We start from the raw sequence: 15,511 nt of genomic DNA, 5'->3' as shown, positions 1-15,511 counted from the left end.
AAAGTGTATAAGAGAGATCTAACAGCTTTGCTTACTGTTATGTTACATCCAACTATCGAGTTGAGGGGAAACTTGGGGCAATGTTTCTACCCTTCAATAAAAAAAAAAAAAAACCTGAATGAGGAATGAGCTTTCAAAACTAGCAGGCATTTGGGGAAATTGATCCTGGGATTTGCCAGATTTTCAAGATATTTCCAAACCCTTGTTTTTGAATTTCTTAGGAGCTCAAAGAGAAAGAGAGAAAAAACACCCATTTTTAAAAGAAATTTCCTGGATAAAAGTTAAATTGTCAGGCCAGATTTTGTCAAGAACCCCTTTACGGGAGATTTAGGGAAACATGCATGCAGTCCCTCCTCCCCTGCAGTTGTTGGGGGGGGGGGGGGGTAAGAGAGACAGAAAAGTAAATGCAGAAAGTATGTTTCTCTATCTCTGTGTTTCAGAAAGGAAATGACATCACAGTTTTTCATCGAATACCTTCAAAGTGTAGCAAAACTCTTATTTTATTAGCCTTGCTTCAAGAAACAGGTAGAAAAATGTGATGACATGTTTGTTTGTTGAATATCACACATAAATTTACCTCATCAATATAATGCCCAAAATGTTGCCCCATTGGTATATGATTTTTGTTTTTTCCAGCATGTAGCAGCAAACTTTTCCTTTGAGTCTTTACAGTGTTTCATCAACATTGAATGCTATACTGGTTTTCCCCATATCTTAGTAAAATAAATAAATATATAAATGATAATTGAATGTCGTATGGGAGATTGCGAATGTTTTTGTTTGTTTCTTAATTAAACCTTTTAATGGCTTTTGCAGTATTCAACAATGTCACTTCACTTATATATAAATGTTAAATCAAAGTTGTTGGGGTTTTTTTTTCGATGCAGAGGTTGTATTCGGGGTTTACATTTGTCGAAACAAAATTGCTTCATTTTGTATAAAAGAATAGGTGTCATGTTATGGCTGGTAAATATAACTTTCGGCAGTGGTTCGATGACATGTAATGTTAGGAAATATTTTAGCATTATTGGCAAGTATGTGTTACCCTCCATTTAAAACATAAACGAAAACATATAGCGCACACTTATGCAAAGGTGTCATATTTGTATGTGACATTACCATGTAATATTTCCCTGCTAAAATGGCGTACAGTCATCCCCATATATTACGTGTAGTTCTGGACATACTTTGCTTGGATCGCAGAGTTTTTCTACTTTGTCTGTTTTTTCAAGTATATCTCACAATGTATCCACAAAGGAGCTTGGTGACACTTTCTTGTTGATTTTGTTTCTTTCATTTTCCTTAAATGTCCAGTATTTTTAGAGCCATATCATGATGCTATTAAAATTCATATCTTCAAACAATATGTGGTGATTTTGCGTATAATGTATTGGAATCTGACGGGATAATATTTTGTGTGTTGTTCCACTTCTGTGGTCATGTTAGCACTTGAATTCCATGTTATTTGAAGGTCAATTATCACTGCCTCATTACTTGGATTTAAGTTGGCTGGTGGACTATAGAAGACAGAGAGGAAGTTCATAAGAGATATGTTCAGACGGTCATCCATAACTTCAAGGATAAGCTCGTAGTTAAGTAGGGGCATCAAGTGTCACATTGTCTCTTTTGTCATAAAATGACAATTTTGTCAGCGAAATAACAATTTCATCACAGAATTGTCATTTGGTGGATATCGCGACGAAAAAGACCATGCAACACTTGTCACCCCATACTTAACTACGAGCTTATCCTTGAAGTTAGCTTATCCTCAAAGTTAAGGATCACTGTCTGAGCGTAACTAATGCCTTTGCTTGGAGAAAAGAATGGAAACTGAAAAAGAAGGGTCATTGTTCTATCATTTGTGTTTGTGCATCATTTGGAGGGCTACCCTTTTCAGGGGTTTGTGTATAACGCATGTGGATTTTAATCACCCGTTTGCTGTAAATACTTCTTACTGTCTCATTCACACATATTTATGTGGCAAAAGAATGTTGCGCCATCCACCATTTTGTGGTGCTCCATTGTGAATGAGGGTATGAGGGGGAAATGGAAAAAAAAAATGCATACAAATTTGTACCAGACATTACAAGACGTAATTTCACAATAAAAACAGACTGGAAACATGCTTTTCTTGACTCTTTTTGTGTGGTTCTGTTTGGTCAAGTTGTTTGAGATCTCTATGAATTTGTTTAGCGCAAGGTCTCCGTCAAACAAGATATATTCACGGCATGAAATTTTAACGAATTGGAGCTGACGGCCTTTTTGGTGGCATGAAATTTTCGCGAATTGCCACTGGCATTCAGTGCAAATAGTGTGGACAAGAACTTTCATGTGCATTGTGATTTTGCAAATCTTGGCTTTCATGAAATTCCCTATATTAAAATGCACCGGAACATTCCTCATTTTACAGTAATGATTCAGCTGTCCCCCAAGGCAGTACATTATGGGGATTCTTGAACAGAATTTGGAGTGACAAAAAAATCTTTTTTTGGTAACATTGATTGTGCTGTAAAGACGAGTTCACAGTCTGCATTATCAATTATATACATTTTCTTAATCTATTGTAATTTGATATTTGAGGTTGAATTCCGCCAGATATCATATCACTTTGACATGCAGTGTACCAGAAGGGAAGTTAATGGACAGTACTGATCTTTCAAGCATGATCTCGGAATGCAAGGACACTGATTTTCTGATACTCTACATGCAAATTCATTCATACATTTTCAACAGTGCTGCAAGCGTGTCACCCCTCCCCCAACCCCTTCAAATGCATAATCTTATACTTCCGTCTTTGGACACACTGAATAAATGAATATTGTGTGCCCTCATCTGCATACATGAACACACACACACATACACACACACACACACACACACACACACACACACACACACACACACACACACACACACACACACACACACACACACACACACACACACACACACACACACACACACACACACACACACAACACAAGCAAAAACATCAAATCACAGACCAATTCATAACTACTGTTGGAATGTTGGAATGATGTCTTTGGTGCAATTCAGCATCATCCTCACATCCCACAAACAAATATCTTATTTTCTTACTTTGCATTAAAGATATTTCAGCCTTCCAGTACCACACACATATACAAACAAACACATCCAGTACATAGTATGTTTACAAAAATATTCCTTTGTATTATCTATGAACAAATCATAAATTTGAACAGCAACGAACCTGCGGCCATGATTCCCATGTGATCATACATACTTAGAAATATGAACACATATCAATGCAATTTGAAATGTGATGCATCATTACAAAAATAGCTGATGGCCTTGGCCAAGACTTGAAGACCTGGATAAGAAGTATGACTCTAAGCATTCTCATCCATGGCTGCCTGTGTGGGAACTTGAATCCTAGTCCTTCTAAAGGAAAAGAAAACAACTCTAATATAATGTGTATGCATGCTTACATTTTTTTTTTTGTTATAGAAAAAACAATTATACCCTTGAAAGTAGGCTCGACCTTAACCTGTTGACGACAAGATGATTTTGCATTAACATGCATTTGCGTTAACATGCATTTCCCATAATGTGCCCGAGTGTACGCGGGACTTTAACGGTTTAAAAGTAATTACTTTAAAGACAATGAAATGAGATGCAAAAGATACTGGCAAGAGTACTGGACATTAAAGAATGACTTTATCAGCATAAGAAAAAAAAATTATACCCCTTCTGCACATTGCACAGAAAATTCTTCTTTTTGAGATGAAATCATATGATGCAAATAAAAGGAAGGATAGCAACATTTCTATTTCTTTATGTAAAAAATCTCTCTAAAAACGGCATTGCAGCATCCATGGCAAGGCTGTTCAACAATTTGAATCTTGAAAGGGATGGTACGAGAGGAAATGACTAATCCACAATGCGTGCAAGTCCCAATGCAGTGTGCATGGAAACATGGCGGCCTGGCGGCTTCAGTTGTTCGTATAGCATGAAATGGGCCAATGAAATATCAACATACAGTACTTCCCATAGAGATCAATGGCATGGAGACAATGTACAGTACCAACAGCAAATTATTGTCCATATATTCGCAAATGTTTGCGCACTTTTGTGCATTGCGCGCATATTCGCGCATCGTAAATTTGCGAATATGCGCGCGTTGCAATGCCCTATGTAGGCCCTACTATATTTCACTTAGGATATCAAGCGCCAATTATTTCTCAATATTCCTGAATATTTGCGAATATTCGCGAATGTGCGATTTGCAAATATTCGGAAATATTCCTGAATGTTCCCATGGAAAATAATTTGCTGTCGGTACTGTATGTATATCCACCTGATGATTTCTCCAACACACTGAATCCTACTGTGCAGCCAGGAAATGTCAATTTTGTAAACCACACTGCAGTATTCTGAGGACTAAAAAGGCATGAGATCTTGATTGAAAAAACAAACAAATAATACTTTTACTATCCTGCAATAGACATATTGTGCAGTAAGACCATTAGGGGAAAACAGTATTTTCCATAAACCTGCAGCATATTTGGCAAAAAAAGTACAAAATGCTAAAAAAAAGCAAAAGTTGGCATCTCTGCACTGCAGATCTACTTGATCTACACTATCTCCCAATCCTGGTCACCACAAGAGTGAAATCCACTCCATGCTCAAGTATACGCTTCAAAAAAAAATTTTGGATAAAAGTAAAGCAGACAAAAACAGTGGAATTTCAGTCAAAACAGGGAGAAACTAGAAATATCACTTAAGGTGATTAATACCCCCGCCCCGTGATGACAGTCTTACCCAAGGAATGATCTTTCCTTGATCTTCTGCCATTTTAATGCCGTTACCATGGCAACGCAGTTTCCGACACGTCCGAAAAATATGTCTTGCACATCTTCCCACCAAGACTATTGTGTGTGCCACATTTCATAAGCTTTTGTCAAAAACTGAGGAAGTAGTTCAATCCACAAGATCTTTCCTTGATCTTCCGCCATTAATATGCCGTTACCATGGCAACGCAGCTTCCGACACGTCCGAAAAATATGTCTTCCACATCTTCCCACCAAGATCAAGGTGTGTGCCACATTTCATAAGCTTTGGTCAAAAAACTGAGGAAGTAGTTAAATCCGCAAGATCTTTCCTTGATCTTCTGCCATTAATATGCCGTTACCATGGCAACGTACTTTCGGGTACCGTCGAAAAATGCGTCTTGCACATCTACAACCAAAGGCACACATCTGTACCAAGTTTCATGGAAATTGGGCAAAAACTGAGGAAGTAGTTTGCAACACAAAATTTTCCATCATTTTGGCTCATAATATGTGAGCTGTTACCATGGCAACATACTTTTTGTCACTGTCAAGAAATGTGTCATGCTGACCTATATCCTAAGACAAACATTCAATATGAATTCCATGAGAATTGGAAGAACACTGATGAAGCAGTCATGCCATGAAGCATTTTGCCCTATATTTTACCAATAACATGCTGTTACCATGGCAACGCACTTTTTGCCACTGCGGAAATATGTGTCTTGCACATTAACATATTCAGATGAACATCTGTACCTAATTTCATAAAAATTGATCAAAAACTGTGGGAGGAGTTCGCGACGCAAGATTTGTACCCATTTTTGCCCATAATATGCCGTTACCATGGCAACATACTTTTGGGTACTGTCAAAAAATACGTCTTGCACATCTACAACCCAAGGCACACATCTGTGCCAAGTTTTATGGGAATCGGTTGAAAACTGAGGAAGTAGTTCGCGACGCAAGATTTGCAACGGACCGACCGCCCGACCGCCCGACCGACCGCCCGACCGACCGCTGATTCCTATATACCCCCTTCAAACTTCGTTTGGCGGGGGTATAATAAAGATAGACAGCTAGAGAATTTCAATGAATCATATGCCTTTTCCTTGAACAGGTAATATCTTCACTAATTTTCTGTGTTGACACATTTTCTAGAAAACGAAATTATACTGTTCATATCAAAATACTTGATGCAACTAAAGAGCAATGATGACTGTGTACAGAGAGTTGATTATGTTTGAATGAATCATCAATAAAAATCAGGATTTTTATCAGGCTTTAATGGACACATTGACAAAAGGGTTGTGATGTGATGACATCATTACTTTGTCTGATCTAAAGTGAAAACATAGTTCTGGAAAGGGTATGAGAACCTTTACCATTTCATATTGCACTGTATCATTAATTGAGTTTATTTATGTTCATTTGCTTCAATTTATATTTCCGTAATCAATTTGTCCCATTACCAGTGGGTGTAGATTTTCATAAGTCTCATAAAGTAGTATCACATTGCATGCATTTCATTATTATATCATACTATAGTTTCACATTGCTATGATCTTTGTGCAATACTGTGCTTCGTTTTTTCTTCTTCTTTTGTTTGCCATTCTGAGTATAATTCCTAATGTATTATTTCCTTATTTATTATAATTTATCAGTGTCACAATAGTATTTCATCGCATGCATTTTACGTATTTTACATATGTTATTAGTTCACATTATTATGATCCTTGTGCAATACATTTCTTTGAATTCACCTGCCATCATATGATTTCTTCCGATTTGACTCTGCAACAAAAATCAACGTTTCCCATCTACACTTCCTTTTTATCTGGCAAATTATGATATGAAATACTGACTAATTGTTTTTTACATGATAATAAGCATGCTTTTAAAAACTGACATTATATTTCATTTGTATAAGTTCGAATAAGTATCTGCTTTTAATGTTTTGCATGCTATATTGTTTTTTTTTTGTGTTACTGTTCAAAGTTCATTTTAATAATTATCACTAGATGTTAGTGTTGATTAACATTAGTATTATTATTTTTCTATAAAAATCAAACGAATTATATCATTGACGCTTATAATATATTTCGAATGCTGATTGACTAATTGCATGATTTTTTACTGTTTACTTGGCAGTTTAACTTATCCAATCTGATATTTCACATCTTTTGAGTCAACGTACGTTTCAACCAACATTAATTTTTTTTTTGACGCCTCACTTACCCGATATCCATTATTTTTTTTTTTGTCTTTGTGAATGTATTTTGTATGTATGTACGCTGTATGTTTTTTTTTTATTTTTAGTCGCTTTTATGTTGTATATTATATCATTATTTATGTTTATTATACAGTTGCAATAGGGTGCACCTTACCCGGCAAGCGTTTGCTTCTTATAGGTGTTACCCAAATGAATCCTTGTAATATTTACCTTGTTTTGATATCCGAAATAAATGTGAATTGAATTGAATTGAATATTTGCACCATTTCATATTATTTGTCAGATCCTTGAAGTTATCCAGATTTTAGGAGCTTGCATCATTTCATATTTGCTAGCAATATATCAAAAGAGGCTACCAAGAAACTTACCTGGCTGACATGATTTGCCGGGAGGATGAGTTGTTTTGGAGTATTTTGAGATCAAAAGTAAAAGTTGGTATACCGACTTTTATTCCAAAAGGATCCAGGTTATCTCGGTCTCAGGGACAACTCAGCCCTATTTCAGACAATTTATACGCAGTTCATGATTTCCATATTTCTATACACAGGTGCACGTTCATTTTGTATGCGCCCAAAGAGGTTCTTTGATGCACGCGTTGTATCAACTCGGCCTGTAACTGTGACCAGCCAGAACGCGAAGCGCTCCCATAGCACAACAGTGCATAATCCAGAGGGACAACTCGGCCTCGCTTTGACAGCGGGGCCGAGTTGTCCCCAAGTCCGAGTTAGCCTTCCCTGATTGGGTAAGTTCTGAGATGTGAACCTTTTTGGTTAATATTTCACATTTTCATCGTTATCCAACGAATATTTTCGTTATCCAACGCTATTCCACAAATTTCTTAGGCGTACATGTACATTTTGGAGCGAAATTTGACAGTTTTGCAGGTGTACCAGAACTATTTTTTACCTTTAATGAGACTGTGACTTATCTCACTGCTTTGCAAAAACATGGTAAACTTTAAAAGAAGTGTTGTGTATTCTTTTTAATGTTTTACCTGATCTCAATGAAATGTCTACCATCCTGCTAAAACATGGTAAAAGAAGTGTTGTGTTTTCTTTTTAATGCTACGCCTGATCTCAATAAAAAGTCTATCATCATGCTAACTGGAGTTTACTCTGCTAACAAAAGGAAATTGTGAGACTCAGAGAAGAGCTGCCTCTGAAACTTTTCCCACCATCCCCAAAGTTTGCAGTGGAGCAAGAATGGCTTAATACTGTACTTGGTTGGCAAAAACTGTGCCCACTCAACATAATGTTCAAGTGACTGACTGTGAGTCATTGAATGACACTGATTTTGAAATTGACCAACAGGGTATCAAATGCACAGGACTGAACAGCTAGTTTTGCCTGTGTATCAGTAGCAATAGGTTATAATCACTGCTACAATATGTAACCCATCATATAATTCACTTATAATGTACGTGTAGGAGAGACCAGTAGAGACTCTTGCAATTAACACTATTACTTGCTTTCAAAGCATTGTCAGTTTTTCTTAAGAATTTGCCAAGATTGGGGGGGGGGGGGGGGAAGCAATCAGTAAAATAGAATCCACAAGGCAAGGCTTACAGTGCTACTCTTCATGTAAAACATTGCATAATGCTCCAGAGAGTGTTTGGTACCAATTAGAGCATGAAGGAATGACTTCCCTGTACCGCCACAGAAGGGATGGAGCCTTGGATGAGGGTCTCTGCAACCTGTCCCGAAGTCTGGTGATGCTGGTGGGCATGGTGGTGGTTGGTCCCACTGTGGACATGGTGCTGGGTGGTCAGCTGCAGTGGGGCCGACTGTGAGTTCATCTGGGCCTGGATCTGCGCCTGGGCCTCCGCCTGGACCTGGGCCAGGGCCTGGGTGGTGTTGAGGGTGAGCAGGGCATCGGGGTTGGGCGAGGGCTGCTGGAGCTGGGTCTGGGGAGGCGGCGGCGGGGGACTCTGGCTCTGGGTCAGTGTTCCTGTGGCCAGGTTGACCAGGCTGATGTCGATGCTCCCGCTGGCTCCAGCCACTCCGGCCAGATCTTGCAGGCTGGTGGAGGCAACATGGAGCTGGATGGGGACAGTGGGAGTCCTCTGGGCCAGCTGCAAGGCGTCGGTCTCCTGCGTCTGTGTGGACATGGTGGCTGCTACCATGGTGAGGGCATCACTGGTGGCGGTAATGGTTGGGGTGTGGGTCTCGCCAGCAGGAGTCAGCAGGCGCATCAGAAGCCTCGGGTTCTGGGGAGCTTCCTCAACCACCATAGCCTGTTTGGGCTTCATACTGTATATCAAAGTGAAGTATGAAGAAACAAAATTGCTGCTTTTTTTTTAGGAAGTTTTAATACATACAGTTGGTTCTTCTTTCAGGAAAAATGCCACAGTTCAGTAACTTATCCTAATCTCTAAACTTTCAATCATGATTATCATGGTTCTTACTTTTTTCAATAACTTTTCAAGGATTACCAGCTCAAAACAAAAATCAGTTAGGCTTACTCTTTGTTTTGTTAATATTGAAACAAAGGTGTACGTGGCTTGTTGCAGAAAAACAAATTGTCTCTTTAAAGTATCTCATAACTCTACTACATATAAGTACAATAATTGTGAAGTCATGAAGAACCTCACATAATCATGCTGCGGCACATTGAGGCTATAGATGAGAAAAACAAAGGACACACTGATCCCTACCTTACATGCGTCTTTTCATGTGTTTTGAGGCTGCTAAGGTGACGGAAGTTTGCATCGCAGCTCTTGCAGCTGTATGGAAACTCCCCGCTGTGAATTCTCTCATGGCTCCTGAGATTTTCTTTGCGGTTGAACTGCGCACCGCACTGATCACACTGGAATGGTTTCTTGTTGGTGTGGATCATCATGTGCCTGTTAAGATGGCCACTGCGCTTGAAGGTGGCACCACACTGCTCGCAGGCATGCGGTTTCTTATCGTTGTGGATGAGCATGTGAGTCTTGAGGTCGTTGGTCGTCTTGAACTTGGTGAGGCACACTCCGCACGCATACGGCTTATCGGAGCTGTGGACCCGCCTGTGGCTGCGTAGGTCGCTCTTGCGCTTGAACATGGCACCACAGGCCTCACACTGGAAGGGCCTGTCCTGGCTGTGAGTCACCTCGTGACTCTTGAGGTAGACGAGCACACGGAACCGCTTCCCACAGATGTCACAGGCATAGGGCTCTTCATCCTTGTGGTAGGAGAGGATGTGACGTTTGAGATTGATTGACTGGATAAACCGAGCCTGACAGATCTCACATTCATAGGGCTTCTCCCCCGTGTGTGTCCGGACATGGATTTTCAGCGCTGAGCTATAGTGGCAGTTCTTTCCACAGAAGGGGCACGTGTAGCATTTGGATCGCTCGGCTACCTTTCGTCGGGGCTTTCGGTGCTCCTCTCGGTGCTTCTGGAGCTCATCCGGGTGTCTGAACATCTTTTTGCAAGTGGCGCACTTAGCATGTTCCTGCGTGTAGTGCGTCTGGAGTTCGCGGTATCTCGGAAAGACCAGCTCACAAAATTTGCATGAGTATTCAGGCTTCGATCGAGCTGCAACACCTATAGCTTCCCTCTTTGCCTTCAACGCTCGTTGTCTCATGGCCGACACCCTCTGCGAGGGGGCTCTGGGTTCCGGGTGCTTTCGAGTCCTGCGAGGTCTGTGCACCACAGCCTTCAGAGCAGCTTTGGTTTCCACCTTGCGCGGTGAAGAGGCCTGGCTGGTCTCCGCCTGTGAGTGGTACCTCGCCTGTCTTGCAGGTCTGAGGGGTTGCTTCCTCTGAGGCGACCTCCTGACCGGTTTCTCAGTGGCAGGTTGATTTTCAGCCTCACTGCCACTCTCAGCAGGCTCGGGACCAAAGTCATTGTCATCTGAAGACTGCTCTTTTTCAGGTGCTCCTTGATCTTCTGAGAATGAAAAACAGAAACATTGTATTGTCTACAATTTCTGCCTATAGATCTGCTGACATAGCTCTGTCACATGCCATTAGCAATTTATAACAAATAATTTTTACATAATTGTATCTACAGGAATTTTTTTTTTATTTACTTATCGGGATAAAAAAAAAATATTTATTATTATTCTGATTTTGATTAATTGAACTGATTTGTTTTAAGAGACTGCTAAGGAAGCACTGAATGCAATAACCAAGCAATCATGAGGCCAACTCACCGAACTCTAGTACAATGGAATGGGCGTAACGCATAGTGCACTGAAGGTGGCATTCGCCATTTTGAGACTTCCATGCCAAAAAGCAAGCATGCTGGCTCAACTCACTAAATATATTGTTTATGTGGTGTAGACTAGAGTATAGAAGCAGACACAGCGAATTTTTGAGTAGGGGAGAATGTGAGGGAAGTTTGGGAATCACAGTGGTAGGAGTTGGAGTCTCAAAATGGCGGCGGTGGCTTAATTCATACATGCACATCAATGCACACTGATGCGCAACAAGCTCAAATCATGCAGCGTCCCTTCCATAATAGAGTGAAGGACAAGGCAATGATGATAAAGTGCCTTTCCTACAGGCACAACCACTGCAACAAGGGGACTCGAACCAGGGACTTCATGATTGATTGAAAGTGCATGGTCTTATTCACTTAACCACACTGTAAACTATGAACTCATTTTGAAAGCATTAACATTAAATGTAATTTAAGATTTCTTTAAAGAACAAAAACAAAATAAAAACAAAAACAACAAGCAATGTAAGCTTTGCAACAAACTTGCACAATATCAAATGAATGAAAAGAAAGTGTGAATGATGCTGGTTTAAATTGAAACATCAGTTTTCACTCATAGCAAATTCCCAATCACATTGTCTGTCATGAACATTCTACCCAATTTACAATGCAAGAAATGTCACTTGGTGTTATATTTCTGCATTATCATATCTGTTAGAAATCACATTTGATATTTCCTATCCAACTGATGCACAGGACAACTGTAATGAATATGGAAATAGTGGCATCTGGCTGAATAAAGGCAACAGGAAGCATAACAAAATATAAGAATACAAAAGAAAAGAAAAGGCAAGTTGTTGTTTAAAAAAAAGCATAATCACAATCTCACCATGATATGACTGAGAAAGCAGTATCAGCCGCTCACACATGACGTGGTTGGCCTTGTGCTTGATGTCTGCCAGAGCAAATTTCTCAGCTATGGCAATGATGTCCACACAGTTGTCGGAGTTTGTCTGCGACTTCAGGTACTCCTTGGCCGCCTCTTTGACAGAATGCACCTTCAGCGTGATGCCGACATGCAGCCAGTCCTCCACATTCTGCATGGTGAGGCAGAGTTTGCCTGAGTAGGCAAACTCCAGGAAGCTCCGGAATGACCCAGCGGTGAGCTGCGAAAGGTGGACGGTTTTCCCTGGCAGCGACAACTCGCCTTCCGCCAACTCCTTCCCCGGCTGGGCGGTGAGACTGTACACTTCTCGGAAGTACTCACTGCACGCCATCAGAACGGCAATGTGCGCGTGGAACTGCTCGTCCTCGATGACGATGGTGGTGTCGCACAGGCCGGGGTGGTGGCGCCAGCACTGGCTCAACATGTTCAGGGCAAGTTGGGCATGGCGGGTCACATGGTACTCCTTGCCACCACTGTCAGTCTCTGTCACCAACAGCTCAGGCGATGCTGTCTTTCTAGGTGTCCTCCGGCGTGGCATTCCAAAAGGCAAGGTCCTTTAATTTAGTATAAAATTTATACCAGCTGGAGAAGTTTGAAAGAATATTGTGAAGTGAAGTCTATTAGCCCATTTATCTGTGATTGATGCCATTTCATTTTAACAGCACTTTTAAGATGTTAAACTGACAGAGTAGGGCATACATGTACATGTAAATGACAAAAGCTCTTGTGTACCACCTTCAAATTAAGTCAACTTCATGTTAATCGGAAATAGTAAGCTTAGAATCCAAGACTAAGGCTTACATGTATGTGATACATTTCAGCATAGTTCACACTCTCATGAAAGAGACAGACATCATACCAAAATGGGATAAAAAGAATTCCATGATTCTCTCACGTTACCTGTAAGTTTGAACTACGACAATGTACATTGTACCATTCTGTAAATTGCTAACAAACATGGGGTGGTATATCAGTCAAAACAGTGAAAGTTTCCTTAAAACCAAAGGGGAAAATGCCAAAGAAATTTAAAGTGATGTACTTTCACTGCACCAGATCAGTAATATTACATATTGTGTAAAGTGGGGGGTGAGTTGATGAATTACAATGTAGGTAATCATCTGTTTTAAACTCTCCCATCTATTGGTTTGAACAGGTGAAAATATTCTATGTTTCAGATGTCATATCTGAGGTCATGCATAGACATCTAAGAAGTTTCTCCTTTAAAATTTTGTCTGCAATAAATACTTCTGATTTTATGACTAGACATTACAATTTGATTAGCAAATCAAATTACTAAAAAGAAAAGAGAGAAATTCAGTTCTTTAAAATCTCATGGAAATCTCTTATAATCTCACATAATGTTCAAACAGAAACTTTCACAAAGATTTGATCAGCACCAGATTTTTTTTTCCTTTTTCACTTACAACCCTAGGAGCATAATTGATATACATACAGCACATTATCAATTATACTCCTTCTAGGGTTGTAAGTGAAAAAGGAAAAGAAAAATCAGGTGCTGATTAAATCTTTGTGAAAGTTTTTGTTTTATCATTATGTATGTACCTTACCTTCCTGGACATTTTTTTCATTAAAAAAAAAAGAAAAAAAGATCTTAGATGAATTTCATTTAAAGTATATAGGAATGAGTGTGCAATAAGCGTTTGTAGTAGAAAAATCATAAGTACCGTATATTAATTCATGTTATCTTACAATTTCATGATAGAGCAAGCTCCATATTGAGCCTACCTACTGTGTACATGTGGATATATCCTTGGATTACTATACTGTAGGCCTCCACAACTGTGTATGAACATTAACATTAACTGAGGTACATGTCCAAATAATGACAATGATACTTATGATAATAATGATAATCAAGAAAAGCACTTGGAGAGCACAGACCTCCACCAAGCAGCTCATTGTCACCCATATACACGCATGCTGAATTTTGTCCAATTTCCAAATATAGCAGCCTTTTGTTTACGTCATCAGCTTGCAGCTATGTGGTGCCTCACCCAAGCAGAGCATATGCGCTTCAGAGCGCGTATGCAAACCTCACATATGCGCAGCTTGAACTACTGTACGGAAATTCATTGACCTACTTGGCAAAAGATAAAAAAATCCTTCAAAAATCCATAAAGATTCCTGGATCAATAACAAAGTTCTAATCCTACATCTGTTCCTTACAGGTGTCATTATCAATTTTTCCTACAAGTTTCATTCAAATCCAATCATACCTTTTTGAGTTGTTCGGCAAACATACAAACCAACCAACCAACGCCACTGAATTAAAAACATATCCTCCTTCCCTGGCGGAGGTAATAGTACAATAACGATATAATAATAATAATAATAATATCATTATTATCATTACTATCATCATTAAAAGCTCAATAAATCGGTTTTGAAACAGCTAAAATATATATTTTTTTAAAAGTAAAACAGAGTGGTCCTGATAAAAGGTGGGTCCTGGCCACCTTTTATCATTGAATATCTCAGCCATTTCAAAACCAACTTTCATCCAATAAACTTCAAATTCCTCTTTAAGAATCAAGCTCTTTTATTAAGAGATTTCTCATTATCTCATGAAAAGTTGGAAACCTGAAGCCCCATCTCAACCAAAACTAAACCATCAATATAAAGCTTCCTTAACATTAGGAAAGTTGCAGAACAGCCTAGTGCCAAATCAGCAAAATGTGTGAAATATAAAAATGGCAAACAGCTGAAGGTTCAAGAAAATTAAATTGTTGCTGTGGTCTTCTTGTCTTACAATATTACTCTCTACAAATTTTTGTATAAGTTCAGTCACCATGCATCAGCAAAAGCAGGCTGCCCAAGTTTTTACAGCGACTGGGCTGTGTATAGGCCTACAGTATAGTTACTTTAATAGCTAGAGACCACAAGATGCCATATAATATTCAAAAAGGCATGAAGTTATGAACAACTCAACTGACCATACAATAGGCACCTACTCATGATTTTACACTAAAGTCTCATGTTAGGTAGGGCCTACCCTAGAGCTCTAGTCTGTTGTATTATGGCTAAAATTGACACTAGACAGATTTTGATAACTACATGTAAATTGATGCTAGTCTAGATCACACGTTTGAAGTTCAATAGAACCCTACATCATTCATGTGCGATTTTGTAACCATTTGACACTTGGCTTCATAGAATATGTAATTTTACTTTCGGGTATTTCTATTTTGAATCTTTCTTTCTGTGAGGGTATTGTACATGTTCAAGCTCATGAGGTGGCATGAAATAAGACAACTTTGAATCTACCCACTACCCAGTGTGACCAGCAAAAAACATGGGATTATGTTTGAAGCGGCCTAAAATTATGGTAATGAAATTATGCCATGAAATTATGTCACAT

The 15,511-nt window shown here is 39.3% G+C and overlaps 1 protein-coding gene across 1 annotated transcript; it reads right to left on the bottom strand.

Moving 5' to 3' along the window:
• Window positions 1–8,665: 8,665 nt before the first annotated feature.
• On the bottom strand, window positions 8,666–12,670 carry LOC139715665 (uncharacterized). The gene is made up of 3 exons (XM_071627222.1): window positions 12,076–12,670; window positions 9,698–10,910; window positions 8,666–9,293 (listed from the first exon to the last, which is right to left on the bottom strand). Exons 1-3 carry the CDS (start codon window positions 12,668–12,670, stop codon window positions 8,666–8,668), a joined length of 2,436 nt encoding a protein of 811 aa, XP_071483323.1.
• Between the last annotated feature and the right edge of the window lie 2,841 nt (window positions 12,671–15,511).

Source organism: Diadema antillarum, unplaced genomic scaffold, assembly GCF_040938485.1.
Source record: "Diadema antillarum isolate AM-2024a unplaced genomic scaffold, OU_Dant_1.0 scf00000053, whole genome shotgun sequence".
NCBI classification, from domain to species: Eukaryota; Metazoa; Echinodermata; class Echinoidea; order Diadematoida; family Diadematidae; genus Diadema; species Diadema antillarum.
This window is presented reverse-complemented; position numbering and strand designations above follow the sequence as displayed.

Excerpts from the sequence above, each read along its gene's own strand:
- LOC139715665 (XM_071627222.1), bottom strand. The coding sequence starts at position 12,670 with ATGCCACGCCGGAGGACACCTAGAAAGACAGCATCGCCTGAGCTGTTG. Across the intron at positions 10,911-12,075 it reads GCTTTCTCAGTCATATCATG|ATCAAGGAGCACCTGAAAAA; the intron begins GTGAGATTGTGA and ends CATTCTCAGAAG. Across the intron at positions 9,294-9,697 it reads CATGAAAAGACGCATGTAAG|TATGAAGCCCAAACAGGCTA; the intron begins GTAGGGATCAGT and ends TTTGATATACAG.